Source organism: Lotus japonicus, chromosome 1 (genome assembly GCF_012489685.1).
Source record: "Lotus japonicus ecotype B-129 chromosome 1, LjGifu_v1.2".
Classification (NCBI taxonomy): Eukaryota; Viridiplantae; Streptophyta; class Magnoliopsida; order Fabales; family Fabaceae; genus Lotus; species Lotus japonicus.
The window spans coordinates 6,087,661-6,107,795 of NC_080041.1; the positions used below are offsets into that span (position 1 = coordinate 6,087,661).

At 40.2% G+C, this 20,135-nt stretch overlaps 4 protein-coding genes across 5 annotated transcripts; 2 read left to right on the plus strand and 2 right to left on the minus strand.

Annotated features, from left to right (window-relative positions):
- Window positions 1-5,875: 5,875 nt before the first annotated feature.
- Window positions 5,876-6,656, minus strand: LOC130733252 (toll/interleukin-1 receptor-like protein). The gene has a single exon (XM_057585382.1). The coding sequence runs from the start codon at window positions 6,521-6,523 to the stop codon at window positions 6,014-6,016; it is 510 nt and encodes a 169-aa protein (XP_057441365.1). The 5' UTR covers window positions 6,524-6,656; the 3' UTR covers window positions 5,876-6,013.
- An 8,276-nt stretch (window positions 6,657-14,932) lies between these two features.
- Window positions 14,933-17,069, plus strand: LOC130731542 (uncharacterized). 2 transcript variants are annotated; one of them, XM_057583842.1, is made up of 3 exons: window positions 14,933-15,195; window positions 15,904-16,923; window positions 17,008-17,069. In XM_057583842.1, the coding sequence occupies exon 2, from the start codon at window positions 15,913-15,915 to the stop codon at window positions 16,708-16,710; it is 798 nt and encodes a 265-aa protein (XP_057439825.1). In that variant the 5' UTR covers window positions 14,933-15,195; window positions 15,904-15,912; the 3' UTR covers window positions 16,711-16,923; window positions 17,008-17,069. The 2 variants fall into 2 exon arrangements, with proteins under 2 accessions (XP_057439825.1, XP_057439824.1); XM_057583841.1 differs by lacking the exon at window positions 14,933-15,195 and having other exon boundaries at window positions 15,315-16,923.
- A 62-nt stretch (window positions 17,070-17,131) lies between these two features.
- Window positions 17,132-18,223, plus strand: LOC130710319 (uncharacterized). Its single transcript, XM_057559570.1, has 2 exons — window positions 17,132-17,768; window positions 17,861-18,223. The coding sequence occupies exons 1-2, from the start codon at window positions 17,382-17,384 to the stop codon at window positions 18,221-18,223; spliced, it is 750 nt and encodes a 249-aa protein (XP_057415553.1). The 5' UTR covers window positions 17,132-17,381.
- Window positions 18,224-19,139: 916 nt separating this feature from the next.
- Window positions 19,140-19,603, minus strand: LOC130710392 (uncharacterized). Its single transcript, XM_057559679.1, has 2 exons — window positions 19,524-19,603; window positions 19,140-19,441 (listed from the first exon to the last, which is right to left on the minus strand). Exons 1-2 carry the CDS (start codon window positions 19,597-19,599, stop codon window positions 19,140-19,142), a joined length of 378 nt encoding a protein of 125 aa, XP_057415662.1. The 5' UTR covers window positions 19,600-19,603.
- Between the last annotated feature and the right edge of the window lie 532 nt (window positions 19,604-20,135).

Consider the following 20,135-nt stretch of genomic DNA (forward strand, 5'->3'; position numbering starts at 1 on the left):
CATTTGGGCGTACAATATTACTCCTCAATCAACTACTGGCGAATCACCTTTTAAGTTGACTTACGGGGTAGATGCGATGATACCAGCAGAATTACAAGATGTAACTTTCAGGGTGGCAACTTATAATGAAGAGCAGAACGACATGAATAGAGTGGTTGATCTCAATTTAGCAGAGGAAACGCAAGCAGAGGTTCGTTTGAGGCAGGAAATGGTAAAACAGAGGTCGGAAAGGCGATACAATTCTAGAGTGGTTCCGAGGCAAATGAGAGTTGGTGATTTGGTTCTGCGTAGGAAGGCAAAGGGGCCTGATGATTCGAAGTTATCACCTAATTGGGAAGGACCTTACAGGATTCTGCGTGAGCTTGGTCAAGGGGCGTATCATTTGGAGGAGTTATCGGGGCGAAGGGTCCCAAGGGCTTGGAATGCACAGCATCTCCGTTATTATTACAGTTGAAGTGCAAAGTGGTTCGTTCGGTTTGTTTGGTTTTGTACAGTTTGTTTCAGTGTATGTTTGTCCAAGACTATGTTTCGTTGTTTCAGTTTGTGTGTGTTGAAGTCTACGTTTGTTGGTTGTATTGTTTAAGACTATGTTTGTTGTGTAAGACTAAATTCGATGCACTCTTTTCTCTACCCCAGGCGGGAGAGTTTTTAACGAGGCATCAATTATTAATGAATAACAGGTATGCACTCTTTTCTCTACCCCAGGCGGGAGAGTTTTTAACGAGGCATAACCTTTTTAAAATGATCAAGGGCTTATCATTTTATTTATTTCTTTTACCCATAGCGGAAACTTATCAACTAAGGTCTATCAATTGGGCGACGTCAGACAATTGAGAAAAAAGTAAGTCTCTTAAAACAAGAGCATTCGGCCACGAATTCATAAGCACAGTCTTAAATTGGATTTAAGCTTGTCCAAACTAAGCACAAGTCTCCACGCGAGCATACTAATGAAATCAAATATGTTGACTTTGATTTCCATGAGTAACTATGTCAAAAATGAAAAATTTGACTAAGTTATGTCACACAAAGGCCTTATGATTCCAAAGTAGTTGGTTAAGTTTAAACTTTACGACATTTAAAGAGATTCATTCAAGGGTATTTTACTATGTACAGTAAAATGTGGGCGTAACATACTCGACTAAACGACGAATGAAGGTGTGAAAAACGACTAGAAGGGGGGGGTTGAATAGCGTTTTCAATATAAAAACTTTCCCCTTAAGATTTAAAGTAAATCTTTTCGGTTTCTCTAAGATAGATGGTGCAGCGGATAAAGATAGAGAGAAGAGAAAAGCACACAAGTATTTTATCCTGGTTCACTTGATAAATCCCTCAAGCTAATCCAGTCCACCCGTTAAGGTGATTTCTTCCTTCTTAGAATGAAGGCAATCCACTAATCAGATAATTGTTACAACTGCACTTGAAACCTACAAGTGACTAACAATACACTGACTTAGCTATCACTAAGATTCACTCTCTTAGTCTTCTCTAGGATCCGATCAACCTTGATCTCCTAAAGGAATCACCACGAAGATTCACTCTCTTAGTCTTCTTAAGGATACTGACCTACCCGGTCCCTTAAGGAAAATCAAACAACTGTTTGAGGTTGGTGTTTACAAAGGTTTGCTTCTAAATAAGCTGAGTGTAAACCAAATAAGAATAGATGAAGAAAGTAGAGGCTTGAATCTTTTCTTGTATTGCAGCTCTTTGTTTTCTCTCGCTCTTGCTTTCTTCTTTTCTTCAGCCTTTTATAGTCCAAGGTGCAAAGGATATTTCTGTTGAGAGAATATGACCGTTGGAGGGCATTTCTGGAACTTCCAGAACCTGCAGTGGCTGAACTTTGGTAGGTAGGCATTTCAGAATAGTACACTGCTCTTGTACTTCTCGATAGAGACATTTGCCTTTAACCATTGACTTCTGATCAGAGTTATGCTTCGTGTTGGAACTTGTGAAGCTTGGTGATCAGAGTCAGAGGGAAGCTTGGATCCTCTGACCTTCGTAACTTCTGCTTCTGGACCTTCAGAGCTTCTGAACCTTCAGAGCCTCTGGTCCCTCAGAGCTTCTGGTCTTCAGATCTTCTGATCCTCAGATCTTCTGATCCTCTGATCCTCAGATCCTCTGATCCTCAGATCCTTCTGATCTTCTGATCCTCTGATCTTCTGATCCTCTGATCCTCAGATCCTCTGATCTTCAGATCCTCTGATCTTCAGATCTTCTGATCTTCAGAGCTTCTGATCCTCTGATCTTCTGATCTTCAGAACTTCTGTTCTTCAGATCTTCTGATCCTCTGATCTTCTGATCTTCAGAACTTCTGACGAATATATCTTCTGGTGTCAGAATCAGAACCTGTTTGTCAAAACACTCAAGACAAACATTAGAGTATCATAGTTGTTCATCCACAAATAAATACTTGTTATCATCAAAACATAGAGTTGTACCACATGACCAAATCTTGATCTTACAACGAAGGCGGATCAAATTTGGTTAAAGGTTAGTAAATGTTATTCATGCTAAGTTATACTCTGAAATTTTTTATTAAAAGATTGGTAAAGCGCAGTATTATTAATTATTTTGATTGTCTAATTGATATAGTTGTTATTAAATGGATCATGTTCTTAAGTTAGAAGGAATAACATAGTAATTTTTGTATTAAGTTAAGATCTGATGTTTTCAATGAGAATGGATAGTGACAATAATAATTTAAGGGTAGAAAGTATAAATTTAAGTATTACAGTTATCTAAGTATGATGCAGAGCCATCAGGATTAACCAATTTGCAGCCAATGATATATAGAAAACATATTACCTTAATAGTACTTAATAAAACATTACATAATATTTTAAGATAAACTGTGGAGCTACTCGCTCAACACTTACAAATACAAAAGACAAACTATAAACGAGTTTAAACTAACTTAGGAAATAAAAGAGAGCTAAAGGATGGATTAGAACGGTAGTCATTCTTAAACAGAGACAGAACTAATGGTTTTCCCCTTCGCCTTCGTTGTCGTTGACATTTTCATCTTCTTCATTTTTATCTTCTTCTCCTTCGTCTTCCTCATCACCAGTGTCAGGGCTGATCAACTTGCCATCGACAATCCTAGCATAAGGATCGGAACCGGCAAGGTTGATGGAAACTTGAGGATTTAGGAAAAGAATTTGTTCTTTGGCTTTTGCAAATCCGGCTTCAAATTGATCAAGGACAGAATTCTTCAGTTCAGAAACTTCTGAATGCAATTTAGAATTGTCATTTTTCAATTCAGCATTGGAGGAATTGAGATGAGTGATTTCCGCTTTGGATTTCACAAGTTCTTCCTCTTTAGCTTTCTGAGTGATGTTTAAGTCTTCAGCATGCTTCTTTAAGCGTTCATTTTCTTGGGCTAAATCTGCGGCTTTCTTCTCATTCACTTTGTTGGCAGAATCCAACAATTTCATAGTAGCTTTCATCTTCAGGATCTCTCTTTCTTTCTCTTCTAACTGCTTGGCGGAATTAATCCCATCAAAGTCAGCGCTCTCCAGGTCAATCATCTTGGAAATCGCCGCAATTTCAAGTCCTTTCGTCATGATGGCTTGACAAGCTTCCTTTAATCCGATCTTCTTAACCTTTTCCCGATCCGCCTCAAACACCAAATTTGTTTCCACCAGCGAATTAAAGTCAATTTTGGAGTCCCATAGCGAGGTCACTTCTTCAGAAGTGAGTTCTTCAAATTCTTTCAGCAGGCTTTTCCATGAAGGGGGCGGAGCACTTGAAGACCCAGCTTTGAGTGTCATATGTTGAGGATTACCCTTCACCATAAATTTTTCCATTGAGGGCTGAGAAGAGTCTTTTCCTTTCGCCGATTCAGGTGTTTCATTCTTTCTCTTTTTCTTTTGAGGGCGATTCGATTCGGTGCCTGAATGACTAGCATCGACATCTAACAGAGTCTTCGCTGGGTTTCTTTTTTCCCTTGCAGCCTGTTGTTCTCGACGGAAACGGAGGATATCATCATCAGAGAGGCGAGTCATTTTTGCTGAAACAAAATGGTAGGGTTAGAAATAAAATAAATACTCGAGATACAAAGATGTGGAAATTTAAGAATCTTACCCACATATTCACCCAATCTGTTTTCATAATGGGCATCTAGAAATTCGGTGAGATTCAAGTCAATGCTAGATAGAAAGGTGCAATCCACCATTTCCTCAGGGGTGAGGGAGTCATCAGGAAGTTTGATGATAGCCTCATAACGGGCGGTCCAGTAGAAAGGGAACTTTGGGCTTCCATCATTGAAATAAAATACATCCTTGCACTTCTCTGTTTCGTTTAGCCTAAAGAATTTCCCTTTAAACTGTTTGTAATGGCTTCTAAATAAGGTAAATAGGCCTTTTCCCCTAGCGGCGGCTAAAGAAAGATATTCGCCTTTTATGCTTCTACCACTAGTTTCAAAGAAGTAAAAAAACTTATTGCTAGTGGGTTCGATACCTAACACTTGACACAGAAGTTCGAACGCCCTCAGGTATGCCCAGCTATTACAATGGAGTTGTGTTGGTGCAACATTTAGTAAGGTTAAAACGGAGCAAGTGAAATCTGAGAGAGGGAGTTTACATTTTAGATCGGTGAAAATGTTTTCAAAGAAATAGGTGTGGTTTTTGCCGGTAGGGTCAGGAGCCCCAAAACAACAAGGTTCAGTAGGTAAACGGGGGACTATGTCAAGGTACACATCTTGGCCATCAGAGCGAAAAGTGTTTTCAGTGATTAAATCCATTACAGTTTTAACATTGCAGAATTTAGTGAACCTAGTTTTAACTTTGCTAGTGACCCATGTATCGAATGCAATGGAAGAAGTTTTAGGAGCTTTAGAGGTCCTACGGGTGTGTTTTGCATCCATTTTCAAAAGAATTCCTGAAATTATAAAGGATCCAGGGTTATGAAATATAAAAGGGTAAAATGTAAGTTGGAATTGTGGGGAAGAATAGATTTTAAGTAGAGTTTGGTTTGGATAAACAAGCGAATGAGGAAGAAGAAGAATTTAGATGAAACCTTTTAGTGTAAAAGGAAGTAAGATTTCATGAATAAACAGAGTGAAGAATGCTTACCAGTGAAAAAGGCTGTGATGAACTCGGTTAAATCTGGAGGACTTCTGGTAATGTGCAAGAACACTTGTAGTTAAATGCAAGAAATTTGGTAATTGCGGAGGAATGGTGAAAATTTTGAAATGCAAGAGTGAAGTGGTTTGGGGGTAAAAAGGATTGCTATATATAGAGAGAAGGTAGAAGATGAAAAGGTGTGTCAAAAAGGTGTGGTTAAAAATACTTGAGGCAAACTGTGAGCATGCGTGTGGTTTGTGTGAATCCACGCGTTCATTCAGGCCACACATTTGAATTTGTTGAGGCGGTGAACCGGCGCGTCATTAAGAGGTGACGTTTGGAAAAAGTAACGCTTGAGCAGAGAGGGGTGTCAGTTGGCAGGTAAACGTCGTTTCGAAGTAGAAGAGTCGTTTCAGAGAAAAGTTATCCCATGAGTGGATTTTAAATGCACATTTCAATTAATGCGAATAGCATAGCTTAGGTAGGTTTTTTACATTACAAGTTCCAAGATATCTGTAGTATATTTGTGATGATTATTGCAGGTACAAAAATCCGGAAGGTGATTGATATGGTGCATAGTGATTGAGGTGATGGGCAAAGCGTCACTTAGACATCACGTGTCACGCAGAAAGAATTATTTTATAATGATTAGCCTAGTATATTTTTACTTTGTTGATTAGCCTTATTTCATTGAAGCCTGCGTGCTCACAAATTGGTTCACATTGTACACGGGCGTACCAGAAGTTGTAAGCCTCAATAAGACACTTTCGTTTTAGTTCTAAAACATCAGTGTCTTGTGGGCCTGTGGACTGATATGGGCGGACCGAATGGGCTAATCAATATCATGTAACTAATGGGTCGGGCAACCCATGGTCCAGCCGGACCAAAACCCAAGCTATAAATAAAAGAGGACCGCCCAAGCGGTGGAGACCTATCATTTCACGCATTTTTATTCACTTTGTTACTTTCGTTTGCTCTCTAAACTGGTTAGCCTTTAGTCTGTGGTTCCATACAGGAACAAAAGTTGACCTCCATGTTCGAATTCTGTCAGAGTTTATGCCATATTTTTTCTCATGTGCTGCCATTGCTTCACCGTATTTCCCCTTTTGATGGCGTACATGGGAGGGCTCTACATGGTAAAAAATTGGGTAAACAAGTTGTTGATTACCCCTCCTTGAACACTCTAAAATCTTGACGAGCTCGTCAAGACACCAAGTAGAAGATGCATAGTTCTTAGAAAGCACTATAATTAAAACCATGGATTCTTCAATGGCTTTGGAAAGAGCAGGTGAAATAACGTTCCCAGCCTTAAGCATCTCATCATCAACGAAAGTTCTGATCCCCTTTCGTTTGAGCTCTTTGTGAAGAATTTTTACAAAGGTGTGCCTTGTATCTTCACCCCTGAAACTGATGAAAACGTCATAGTTGAAAATGTGCAACTCTTCTCCATCGTACTTTGCCATAATGAATGAAAACTAATTAACTCAAGCTGAGAAGGGAAGAAGATCAGTGGCTGGTCTAGCAAAAGTCTGCAAATAGCTAGTTAAATGCAGATTTTATCCAATGAAACTTCAAGGAAGCTGCGAGTGTCATTGGATTCCAATCATGAACGCTGAAAAGACCAAAGTCACCCAACTTGGTAATGAATGGTCAAAAGTTAGCAAAGTGTTGGGTTACACCTCCGCTCACTATTATAAGCAAAAATTAGCTTTGTAGATTTATTCAATAAATGATGTATGTGACCATTTTAATGACCACATACATCATTTATTGAACGAATCTAAAAAACTAACTTTTACTTATAATAGTGATCAGAGGGTGTATTGTTATTGGAATTGGATTCCCTTATGTAGAACTGAAATTAAATTGTGATTACTTTATTGGTGGCAACTTTAAAAAGTTGATTCGGTTCAAAAAGAAAAAAACTTTAAAAAGTTGGTTGTCCATTAGAACAACTTCATCAATGAAATTTTTTAGAAAAGCTCGGGAGTGTTATTTTGAGGGTCTAAATTAACTACTTCCTCTCTTCCGTAAATCTGTTATTTTAAGGTTGTGGCACATGTATTAAGGATTTTTTTTTTCTTTCGAAAGCATGTGTATTAAGGAATATAATGTTCTAGTTTTATTAAAATTACTATTTAACAGTTTTCCGAAGCACTAAAAAAATTACTACTCCTATTACCTCTTACCTCTCCTATTAATTATGCATTTTCAATTTAACTTCCTAATACCTCTTATCTCTCCTATTAATTATGCATTTTCATTTTTTCAATTCTCCTGCCATTAATAAATTAAGGGTAAATAGGAACAATTTTTTTTTCCACACCCACAGCTCTCCACCTTTAGAAAGAGAAAATAATAAAAGAGAGGGAAGTGAGAGATATAATTAATGATGTGATGAAAAAAAAGATAGATAGGAAAAGAAGAAGAGAGAAAATTAACTGATTTTTTTATAAACTAAATAATATATTGAAATGAAGTACAAAGTGTACTTCAACGGAGGCATCAAATATGGGAAAAAATTTCTTTGTGTAACGTTGCACAAGGGTGAGCTAAATATGTAGCTGTTTTTGTTTTTTAAAATGAAAAATATTAATTTTCTTTTATTTTCTGAAAATCAAAAATAATATTTTCCACCACCTCTCTTTCTTCACCTTCTCTCCACCACAACCCCTCCCGTCAGCCACCATGCACCCCGCCCCATCTGCCACCACCACCATCACCAGATCTGGAGAGCCACTGTTCACCAGCCACCTGTGCTACCGGAACTAGGAGCGTTGATAAGTGCTCATTTTACGTATATCTTGATATCTTTTTAAGCACTTATTTGACCTATATGCTTACTTTATTCATCATTTTATCCCCCAAAGAATTAGTTTAGTAAATACATAATTTTAACTTATAAATTGTGTACACATTATATATTTCCTGTGTTTAACTTGGATTTTGATGTAGGAAAGAAATTCATGAAGAATCCAAGTTTAAAGTAAAAATGTGCAATTTTAGAGAGGCTAGGTGCTGAGCACCAACTTGGAGATACTGAGCACCCTAAGAAGCTGAGGAATCTTTGTCCTGAAGAAAGCAGAGCGTTGAACGCCCAAAATATGGCGCTGAGCGCCCATGACGGTGGGAACTCTTCAACTTGAAGAAACAGGGGCGCTGAGCGGCCTCTGAAGGGCGCTGAGCGCCTGTGGCCGCCTCAAACACGTATAAAAGGCCAGAAATCAGATTTTTGAAGCATCTCTCCCATTCTCTTCGATTTTCTCCCAATTTTGGCACCATAACAGAGCAAGGGAGCTGAGCTTCATGGAGGAGGGGCCCTTGGGCTAGGATTGGATGGATTGGAGCTTCAAGATGGTGATGGCAGCCATGGGAGGACGGTGACAACCTCCCGGAAGCCATGGAAAGCTTGGGAAAGCTTCCATGGTCGTGGTTACGTCGTCTTCTCTTGGGTTTCGGTTCTTTCTTCCCTTTCCCTTGTAGTTTTTGTTTCTATTTTTGTATTTATGATGTTATAACTTGGTGCTTTGATTGTTGTAAGCTCTTTCATCAATGTAAATTATAATCTTTCATGTATTGTGTTTCTCTTTGCACTTCATGCTTCTAACCAATCAATTGATAATCAAAAGAGCTTCACTAATTCATAGATAGATCAGGAGATTATTTTGAGTTTGTGTATGCTTAGTTCAATGAGAGTAGACACCTATGTCTTAGGTTTTCACTTTCTGTGCTTCAAGTATCGATTGATCCATGTAAGATTTCAGGGGACTAGCATTAGATCGAGAGATTGGTGTGGGTCCGGTCCAAAAGATAAACTTTTTAGTGTATCAATTGTCTTAGGGTGAGAATATCTTGGGTAGGAACAATAGTGAATTTCTACGTGACAGGTGGAGTTCTAAGTTCTAACAGGAGTTTCCGGAGTGACAACAGAGACTTACAAGCCTAGGGTACCTTGTCTTAGGATGAATTGGCCATTGGAAATGTCTTTGAGAGAGAACTTGAGCTATATTATTCCTTTTGGGTTTTCTAGATGGTAAGGGATTACGTCTAGGAATTTTAATTGATAAATTCACCTAGGCTAGGGATAGTTAGGTGGATAGCTCTCGACATCATAAATGAAATGAACCATTACAAAATTGTTTGAGTTGAAAGCAATTAGAGGATTAGGTGAAAATACATTCTAAATATGTTTTCTTCTTTGTTACCTCAGTAAATCTTCTTTTACCGTTTTCTTTTATATTCAAAAACAATTTATCAAACATCTTTTTATCCGCTCAGATCAATATTTAACTGGTGGAACTGATGTTCACACAATCTCTGAGGACGATAAACCCGCATCTACTTTACTATGATTGAATCTTAAAGGTTTAAGCCAAAAGCAGTACAAACAACGAGGAAAAAACCTTTATCAAGCGTGCAAGGTAGAAATCTAGAGAAGGATCACGTGTGCTACAACATCTGTAATCAACCACCCAAATTCCAAAATCCTAACATCAAGAAGGCCAAAATCGAAAGAGATAAACCATCTGCCATTTTTATCAGCAAGGAGCTTGGCCCAGCACCATCCCACCATTCATATTTCAGATCCAGTAGAATGAAGAGGAGAGAAAATTAGGGATTTTAGATCTGGATCTATGGATGACTTCTCGAACATGACACAACCACAGGGAAACAATCAGATTGAAACTGTAAATGCATCAGATTGAAACCATAGGCTCATGTCACAAGCATACATAATCTACTTACCTTTCTGAACCCATATCTGGGTCGCCCAAGATTTGGATTGAGCCAGAGATAAGGAACGATTGAGGGAGAAGGCTGCTACAACGACATGTGTAAGACCCAAGTTTTTAAGCTTAGAATAAATTAGTGAAATTTCTTATTCACGAATAATTTCGATGTAACGTGAAGTAAGGAAGCTGGATAAACATTTATTAAATGGAATAAATGTATGGAGAAGATATTTCACGAGAAGGTTAAGGACAAGATTCGAATCGACGGAACTTATGACGCAAGCAGTATTCGCTTAAACCTAGGACAAGAACCTTAGGAAAAGATTAATTCCAAAGATCTTCCACCCTTGGAACACTATAGGAATTAATTCCAAAAAATCTTCCACCCTTGGAACACTATAGGAATAAATTCCAAAAATCTTCAGAGAAATGTTAGAACTTCTCTTAATCCTTATATAACAAGCGTTTCAAGGTGAAACCCTAGGATCTACGAACGTCCGATTCCAATCATCGGAAGTTTGCCGAAACTAAAACCCTGATAGTTCAAGAACCCTAAAATGAACGGTCGAGGAAGACTTTTTCTATTCGGAGCTTCAGATGAAGATTCCACACGCGTATGCCCACTCTAATCGACGTTCCAAATCTTTCTTCAGAAGGAAGTTTCTGCATCCGAGGTCAAAATCATAAAGTGCATAAAGTGCATTTTAAGCCGGTAAACATTAAAAAACAAGTCTCGAAAACCAAAAATCATACTGATATTTCTTTGAAGAATTAGAAGATTCAGCGGGAAGAATATCGTGTCTAAAATACGTTGGAATCAGTAGGAAAAATCGGAATCGCGAAATAATCATTTTCTCACGTTTTCAATTTCCTATAAATAGGACTTCAAAAACTCAAAAAAAATCACACCATCCTTTTCATTTTCTTTGTTGGCCGTGGGTGAGCTTGAGGGAGAAAGGAGGAAGAGTTTTTTTCCGGTTCTTGCCTGATCGTTGCTCTGTTCGTTGCTACGCGTAGGCCTCAAGGTACTGATGTTATTTCTTTCTTCTGATCTTAACTTCCGTCGCTTTTTGTTATGTCTTTCTGTGCTCCAAGTTTTGAGCTTTTTGGTAAAACTGTCCAAATAACTTGATTTTAGTGTCTAAACTTATTCCCTACGTGCCCCTGAGCATGTTTAGCGGATTACATTTTGCCGAATGTCGCCGAAAGGCCGCCGAGTTTCGATTCTGCTCAAAATACCCATTTCTGACAAAGGTTCCGCTTTTTGAATCAAAAACTCTCGACTGAGCTTAGCGTTAGTAGGATTAGTCGTCATAATCGTCGTTGGTATCGACTCCATCTAATTTGTTTTTCGAAATTCTGATTTTGAGTTTCCGAGCTAAAAATATTGACCAAAATACCCCTGCGACAATTTTCGATTCGATAATTTTTCTGAGAGTTTCCCTGGCCTAGATATCGCCTAAGAATACCTAGGAATCGATTTAGATCGAAGAAAAAGTTCGGAAACCCTATTTTACATAGTGGCCGAAACCTATTGCTTAGGGTACCGTGTCCAAAAATAATTTTTGGGTCTCTATGACCTGAACCTATGCGTAGCTCTTTCGATTGTTGAAATCTTGGCGCTGGTTTCGTGTCATTCCGAGTTCTGTAGCTCGAGTTATGCTCGTTTTAGCTAACGAAGTTCTGTTGTCAATTCGTGCCTTAAGAGGAACTCTGAAGCTTTAAAAACTTTCTTTCCGGTTTCGATTAGCGTTATTAGATAGTGTTACTTCTAGTAGGGCTTGTGTTGATGATTGTGTTTCCTTGTTCTAGGTTCACAACTTCCATGCCCAACTTCTACTCACGAAGGTAAGGGTAACTCAGTTTTAGCGCGTCTTTGAGTCCTGCCTGCTTTTATTGAACTGCATGCGTTTGAGATGAAGATGTTTATATTGATTGGCATTGGATTATGATTATTATGCTTGCAATGTTGTATGCTTGCTTATGTTGACTGTTTCTGAGGCTTGTGCCAAATGTTTTCTGAAGGCTTCGGCCGAGTAAACTTATTGAGACGTGTGTCTCCGTTTTCTGAGAGGCTTCGGCCGTTTACTGGTTTCTGTCATTGAACTGAGTTGGTATGTGATTGAATTGATTTATGTTGGTTGATAATATGAATAACATGTGGTTATCCTGTTTTGATTATTGAATTTGAGATTGTTGTTTGAGTGACTACTGAGTTGGATGAGATGTTTGGTTTGCTTAAAGTGGCAGTGGAGTGGATATTTTCACATGACTGTCCCGTCTTTCGGGGCGTTATCAAGTGGTAGTGGAGTGGATATTTTCACATGACTATCCCATCTTTCGAGATGTCCTAAAGTGGCAATGTGGTGGTGATTGTCCCACGTGATTGTCCCGTCCATAGTGGCGTTAAGTGGCGGTGTGGTGGTGATTGTCCCACGTGATCGTCCCGTCTTGCGAGATGTTATCAAGTGGTAGTGGAGTTGATATTTTCACATGACTATCCCGTCCTTCGAGGCGTTACTTAGTGACAGTGAAGTGGATATTTTCACAGGACTGTCCCGTCTTGCGAGACGTTATTGTTTGATTGGTATTGTTGAGGATTGTTGATATCTGATTTGATGTTGTATTGTTGAGGTTGTCGATATTTGAATTGATGTTATATTGTTGAGGTCTTTGATATCTGATTTGATGTTATATGTTAAATTGTTGATATATGGGTTTAGTTATGTTGCTAGTTTATTTACCATGATAGGTAATTAAATTTGAATAGCATGATTTTCTCTTTCATACATGGTAATTGCAGGGAGTTAACGCTATTAGGCGATGGAGAGCCTTCCGCTGATGCTTAGCTGTTCGAGTTGGAGATCGTGACCGTGGGCGGTTGAGTAAAGGTGGATGAAGCAGTTGCTTCTTCCTTTTGGTGGACTATGTCTGAGTTTCTTTCCCCACCTGAAAACTCTGTTGTTTAAACCTTATCTTCGCCACTGTTCCAGTGAGCGTACTTATTTTGGAAACCTGCTTACGATATTGTATGACACTATTATTATATGTCGGGAACGGGTTGTTGAATAAAGTCTATGTTACGTATTCATTTATGTTCAGTTGTTTCGAAAAGGAAAAAAAAATATTGTGTTTTCTTAGGATTGCAGAATAGTCCTTAGACTTTGTTAGGTTACTAATGTGATTCCTCAGTTGAGAAATTGGGGCGTTACAACATGCCTGCATACTGGCTTTGGACGGGGTGGTTCCAGCCTTCGGTGGTGGGGCTTTGTAGTGAAGTGTGGGTTTTCGGGCTTGACGGAATTGGAGCTCGTGGCTTCACCACAGCGTGGCCATGACGTCAGCTTGGAGGTTACAGGGCTTACAACTGTGGTGTGGATTGGGAAGAGAGGAGCTGGCGGCGTGACGGCGGCGCTGGATTGGGTAGAGGAGTTAGGGTTTTTTGAGGAAGAAGAAAGAGTCTGGAAGAGAAAAGTAAAAAAAAACAACTAATTTTATTAATGAGAATATGAGAAAAATAAAAAATACAATTAATTTTATTAATTAGAAAATGAAAAAAAAAAATAGAAACCTTCTATAGTAGGTCAGGAAGGCCTTGTACAAGGTTGCACAAAGTGTTTTTTGTGCATATTAGATTTTCCCTACTTCAACTCAATACAAAGAGAAGAAGAACAAGAAAACAAGGAGAGCTAGATACAACACAAAATCACAGCTCAAATTTATACTTGGAGAACCTCCTTGGAAGCTAGACTACTGTCTCATTAAAACCTTATTAGGAAAACCCTTTCGAAAAAACCTAGCGAATGAAAAGGAGTACAGATAGGAAGTGTGAATACATTACAATCATATAAGAATATCTTCAATGCTAGTTCTTAGAGGTGAGTTCTTAAGCTAAGAACTAAGAAATAAGTGCTTAAGCATTTGAGTGAAGTTCTTAGTTCTTAAAAATAAGAACTAGTTCTTATATAAGCAACTTTGCTTTATGAGTTCTTAGCATACAAACATATATTTTTCTCTCATCCAAATTGCTTTATTACTTTATGAGTTTTGTTTCATTGGTTTATGAAAATAAAAAATATAAATAATGTGGTTAGTGAGACCAAATGAATATTACTAAGAACTAAGAACTGTTGGAATAAAATTGCTTGAGAGTTGCTGAAACACATGTGGTGGTACGGGTAGCATTGAAGATACTTGAGATGGTAGAAAAAAAGAGGTGTGAATACATTACAATCATAGATTCTCCCTAATATGCATCACTTTTTGGGTGGTGCAATTTTGCACCACTTGTTTTGACCGGTTATAACAGGTTAAAAAATCTTTTTTTTAGAAAATAATATTATTAAAAATTTGTTATATATTAAACTTTTTTTAAAAAAAATGTGTTGACATGTTATAGCAAGTTAAATTAAGTAGTGTAAAAGTGGTGCACGTTAGGGTCACCCATTATTCAATCCACAATATAAGGCTTTCTTTGAATTATTTGTTATTTGTTATTTGAAATTTTCTTCTTTTCAAAATGAAACTAGGAAGCCAAGATTTACAAGCAAGAATTTTTTTCGCTTTGATCCTCAATAATTCATACCGTGAATCTTGGCTCTTGAGTGGCTCGTGGTCGTGGGGTGATGCCAGTTCACATTTTCTTGAAAATACTTCTTTTTTTTTGGACAGTGGGTGATGTCACTTTTAATATTAAACTTCTAGATATAAATTAACATTGGTTCATTCACAATTCAAAAACTTCAAATCTTCACTTTATTCCACCTAATTTTATTTCTATCTTTTTCTTGATTTCCTAACACATCACATATTATATATATATATTATTATTATTTTCTCTATCTCTCATTTTTCTATCTCAAAAAGAAGTGTGAACAAAATATTTTTGGATATAAATTAATTAAAAGAATTGGGCAGGTCTTAAAAAACTAAGACTGAATAACTAGTTAGGATATTGAGTTAATGGCTAAAACTGTACATGTTGACCAAATTAAAGAAGCCCAAGAATAATTAAAAGCATACACATAAACATAACAGTGGCATATATATGCATTAATAATTTGACCCACACTCAGTACATAACAGCTCTGCTATGGGATTTGGGTTTAACACCCCACCCATTAGGCCCACGCCCCACCTTGGGGGGCGAAATTACCAGAAAACCAGTTGATTAAAAACGGTAAATGATTACCCGACTCTATAACGGGTAATCATTTACCGATCGTGTTTAAAACATATAAACACGACAGTTTGGGTTTTGAAACCCATTATTTCAAAACCCAAATTTCCCTCCCTCAATCGCATCCTCTCTCAAAGCTCGGTTCCACCACTTCAATCATCTCAAGGTCGGTTCTAATCATCATCAAAGCTCCCACAAAGACCCATTCCATTACATTCAAAAGGTAAGTTTTGATTTCAATGATTTTCACATTTGAAGTTTGAATTAGGTCAATGGTTGAACACTAGGGTAGTTGATTGATGATTAGAGGTAGGTTTTGTTGCCTGAAATTCCATGAAACGAGTACGGGCACGAGTGGGGTGCATTTGGGTCTGTTTCTGGGTTTACTGTAATATCGGAAAATCAATTTCCGATATGATAATGGAAAATGATTTTCCGATATGGTAATGGAAAATGATTTTCCGATATGACAGTATGACAGTGCAGACTTCCAAAATTTATTTCCAATATTTAACCATGGCATGTATTTAGCTTCCAGGATTACTTTGCTGATTTGTTGAGAATTGGAAAAGATCAAGATAGATTTGATGTGTTGTGATTAGGAAAGTTGTTTATTGTTTATTGTTTATTGGAAAAGATTAAGCGCTCAAATCATATGCTTCATGTGTTGTAATTAGGAAAGTTGTTTATTGTTTTTGTTTGCTTGTGATGATGGTTGCTTGACCTTAACACAGCTAGAAATTTAATTTAATCACATTCACATGCAAACTAACAACTAATTCTCTATATTTTCCTTTTCCTATGGTTAGTTGCTAAACGATTGATTGGAAATTTCCTGATTAAGTTAAAAAATGACTCAAATGATATGCTCATATGTGAAAATGCTTTACTTATTATGACAAGTATTGTTAAATTTGTTTGTTTTGCACAGATAGCGAGAATGAAGGGCGGGAGGAAGAGGTCACGACATGCTTCTACTAGTGAGGATCCAGCGGATCGACACGAGCGCTTGCATGCTTCTACCAGGCGCGGCGACCATATTGCAGCCACTCAGGCGGTAGAGGCTTCAGCTCCGTCTCCATCCCCATCTGCTACTCCGGTCGAGGCTCCGTTAGCTACCCCGGCTCCATCTGCTACTCCGGTCGGGGCTCCGTCAGCTACCCCCGCTCCGTCTGCTACTAGGGCTCCGGCTGAGCTGGACCCTGCTCCGTTGTCTCCGATGGCTGAGTTACCTCGTCAGGAGACATCTTCTTCTGAGCCTAGTGGCGAGGAGTCTTCTTCTTCTTCTGAGCTTAGTGGTGAGGAGGAGGAGCCTCTTATTCTGCAGGAGGAGATTGATGCTGCTGATGTTATGCCAGATGTGGTGCCAGAGGGCGGTGCGGATGACGACCTCATCCAGAGGGTGGCACCGTTTCCCGGGGGGCCTGAGGATCTGTCGCTTCTTGCGCATTATCCTGACCACAAGGCTCCTTGGACGTGGCAGGCACTTCTTCGCACAGACCCGCGGTACGTGGACCGTCGGACATTGAGGGTGGCCACTGTTGGGGGAAGGTATGGAACCTCCCCTGTGATGGCGATTCAGAGGCCCACACACATGTGCGACAGCTGCTGCAGCAGACGGGTTTGTATCACCTGCCTTGGTGCGGGTTACCGGAGACAGACCCAGCTGTCGTACTGGCCCTTGTTGAGAGATGGCATGAGGAGACGAGTAGCTTCCACATGCCGTTCGGGGAGATGACTATCACCCTGGACGATGTGTCTGCTCTTCTCCATCTTCCCACAGGGTCGAGGTTCTACACTCCGGGCAGAGGGGAGCGAGACGAGGTTGCAGCGCTCTGCGCCCAGCTCCTGGGAGGATCTGTTGCTGCTTATCTGGCTGAGTTTGAGGCGGCGGGTGGCCAGAACATTCGGTTCATTACTCTGAAGACCATGTACACGTCTGCTATGGATGGTATGTCTTAATAATTACTTTATTAAGTTGTATTTATTTTTAGAGTATTATTAATAACTGTTAACTTAATTCATTTCATTGTAGGGGGACGCTATGAGGATGCTGCTAGGATCTGGCTGGTGAACCAGCTTGGTGCCACCCTCTTTGCTAGCAAGAGTGGTGGTTACCACACTACTGTCTACTGGATCGGGACGCTTGAGGACCTCGGTCGCGTGTCGGAGTACGCGTGGGGTGCGATTGCGCTGGCTTCGTTGTACGAACAGCTGAGTCGTGCATCCCGCAGGAAGACAGCGCAGATCGGTGGGTTCACCTCCCTCGTGCTGTCATGGGCGTATGAGTACATATCCAGCAGCGTCATTATCAGGACGGAGGTCCCCGACTACACACAGGACCAGCCTAGGGCGCAGCGGTGGTCCACGTCTCGGATCGCGCATTCCGGACTCGATGAGAGACGAGTCATGCTCGATGAGCTTACAGTGGATGATATCACATGGACCCCTTTTGAGGACCATCGAGATGTTCGACCGCGGGATCCCAGGGCCCTCTATTCCGGCTACATCCGGACACCTTACGGCCGGTCTGTGAGCCGACATCTACCAGAGCGGGTTATGCGCCAGTTTGGCTTCATACAGGACATCCCTCGACACCCCTCTGAGATCCAGACGACGGGGTCCCTTGCTGAGACCACAGATGCTGCCTATGCTGAGTTTGAGCCGCACCTCCGCCCTCAGGGGATACCTGCTACATATCCGGGAGAGGCGGTGGAGGGTTACATGAGGTGGTATAGCAGAGTGTCACATGTGTTCATCATCCCTGAGGATAGGAGGGAGGAGCTTAGTGCCGTGGTAAGTTTGGATTCTAAACTTGTATATTATTTTTATTCATTCAATTGTGATTTTTGTTAATGAAATTATTTTTGTATATTATTTTTATGCAGTCTGCCATACGTAGGGGTGTGGAGTTGTTGGAGCAGTCCCTGGAGGTGCCAGGTGCTCTTGCTCCAGGGACACAGCCCCGGATCCTCACGGAGAGGGCGCTCGATCTCTTTCGACGGAGTTCCTTCGTTGGTACCCAGGGAGTTGCCTTTTCTGCTATTCGAGGAGCCGCAGCTGCGGGAGGCAGAGCTCGTGGAGGCAGAGCTCGTGGAGGCAGAGCTCGTGGAGGCAGACCCCGTGGAGGCGGAGCTCGTGGAGGCAGAGCTCGTGGAGAGGGTGATCCTGGAGAGGGTGTTCGTGGAGGTCGAGCTCGTGGACCCAGAGGTCGCAGGGTGTTCGTGGAGGTCGAGCTCGTGGACCTGTGATAAGGGCCACATTCTACCAAATTACAGAGAGTTTACAAATTAATATTACACAATACAAGAACATTCAATCTGTGGTGATGTCCACATAGTCCGCATGACCACTAAAAGCACCAAGCCAAGCTTGGAATTGTGCATCATACATGCCTAAACGTGGACCATATAGGTTGCGCCAGTATTTGGAGGCAAGATCACTGTGCCATTCCCACTGGGGAGCAATAGTCGGCATAGGATGTCCAGGAGTTAATTGGAGCTGCATTTTAGAGAATAACCATAAAATTAGATAACTTCCACATACAAAAATTAATCGACAAGCTAGTAGGCAACTAAAATATTAGTGTATTTGGTCAAAATATACCTGTACCCAGTGATTTATCACATGTCCAATAGCTATAACAGAATGCTCATCTCGTGGGCCGGCTCCTATCAGTGGAAAGTATGTGTTACAACCCATAGAGGATAAGGATACGAGAACCAATTGGTACTTTGTGGCAACAAGGTATCCCATCTCTGGTAGTTGAAACCATTTGTCATGGGTGGCCGGGTCACCAATAGGAAGAGTGAGACGATTATGTAAGCCATAAACAACATCTGTGCCCCACATCCTATTATACATTACCACATTGGTCTCAAGTTCTTGTATCAATGTAGCCCTAACCCAAGGCCAACCGTCCTGACCGGCGGAATGCCCCATTAATGCAGCAATGGATCTATAGCCACAGTTACCATCATCCTCAACATCTGTAATTGTGCCAATATATGGATGGAGAAAGGCTGGAAAGTTACACATGAAATGGCTTGTATCAGACTTCTTCACACGCTTCTTCCTCTTTGCTGGTTGTGAAGACTTCTTTTCCTCTTTAATCTTCTTGTCTGTAAGTTCAAACGCTGAAGGATCACGAGTCAAGGATCCTATTGCTCAATCCTTGGGTTGTTTGCTCTCTTTCAACTTAGGAGTGCGGTTGGACTTTATCCGAAGCTCAGGAGTACATAGTGTACTCCTTTCAGGACAATATATCGCTTGAAGCTTCCTCCTTACCATACTCTGCCCTCCAGTATCCAAAGAATGGAAATAACGTGTCAGTGCCTCAACTTCTGGGTGCATCTCTCCATGGTTTAGTCCGCAAATATCTGAGCTGCCAGTATCTGCAACAGGTACATGCTCCCAACTTAGGCTCTTCCAGAATGGATGAATGGCCTCGTACGGAATCCTCTCATAATCTGCAAGTTCACAGACATGTTACATTGAATCACAAATATAAATAATTGGAAGTAGTTGAGAGGAGAGTGGTTGACCGGTAACCTGCAAGTTGACAACCGCAAGGTAGTCCATGAGTCTCTCTCAATAAGCAATCGCATCTGCCGCCGCAGGCTCGCATTCTTGTCAGTTCAGGATCAATGAGTTTCAGGCATTTGATTGACACAAATCCCCTAATATTTGTGTAGAAAGGGGTCTTGAAAAGGTGATCAATTTTATTCATACTGCGCTCAAACGATGCTACTATCTCAGTGTGGCGATTGGTGGTCAAACTATGCGACGCATTCCATGATGTGGCCAGGTCACCCTTACTGTTCCGCAGCATCAACTTCAAGCTGGCATGTGCACCTTCAGCCCTGCAAACCAACAACGCACATGTAAGAATTAATATTGTAATAATCTATGAAATGAAATACATATAACAAGTCATAACATAATTTTTGTACCTGTTACTTGTTGTTGTTCCAAAATGCATCACATGATTTGTCCATGCCTTGGCAAATTTCTGCTTGTGGACCAACCATGTAGTAGAACAATAAGTGGCAAATTTCAACTTGTGTTTATGCTTGCACATGTTAAACAATTCAATCCAATGAGCTTCAAATTCTGGAACTGTTGGAGCATCTACCAATTCGGCCCACTTGTCCATAACCTCTT

What these genes read in the sequence shown, in the direction of transcription:
- LOC130733252 (XM_057585382.1), bottom strand. Translation starts at nt 6,523, where the DNA reads ATGGCAAAGTACGATGGAGAAGAGTTGCACATTTTCAACTATGACGTT.
- LOC130731542 (XM_057583841.1), top strand. Translation starts at nt 15,838, where the DNA reads ATGCTCATATGTGAAAATGCTTTACTTATTATGACAAGTATTGTTAAA.
- LOC130710319 (XM_057559570.1), top strand. Translation starts at nt 17,382, where the DNA reads ATGCTCGATGAGCTTACAGTGGATGATATCACATGGACCCCTTTTGAG. An exon ending in GGGAGGAGCTTAGTGCCGTG is followed by an intron (nt 17,769 to 17,860) that starts GTAAGTTTGGAT and finishes ATTTTTATGCAG; the next exon opens with TCTGCCATACGTAGGGGTGT.
- LOC130710392 (XM_057559679.1), bottom strand. Translation starts at nt 19,599, where the DNA reads ATGCGAGCCTGCGGCGGCAGATGCGATTGCTTATTGAGAGAGACTCAT. An exon ending in TTGCGGTTGTCAACTTGCAG is followed by an intron (nt 19,442 to 19,523) that starts GTTACCGGTCAA and finishes GTGAACTTGCAG; the next exon opens with ATTATGAGAGGATTCCGTAC.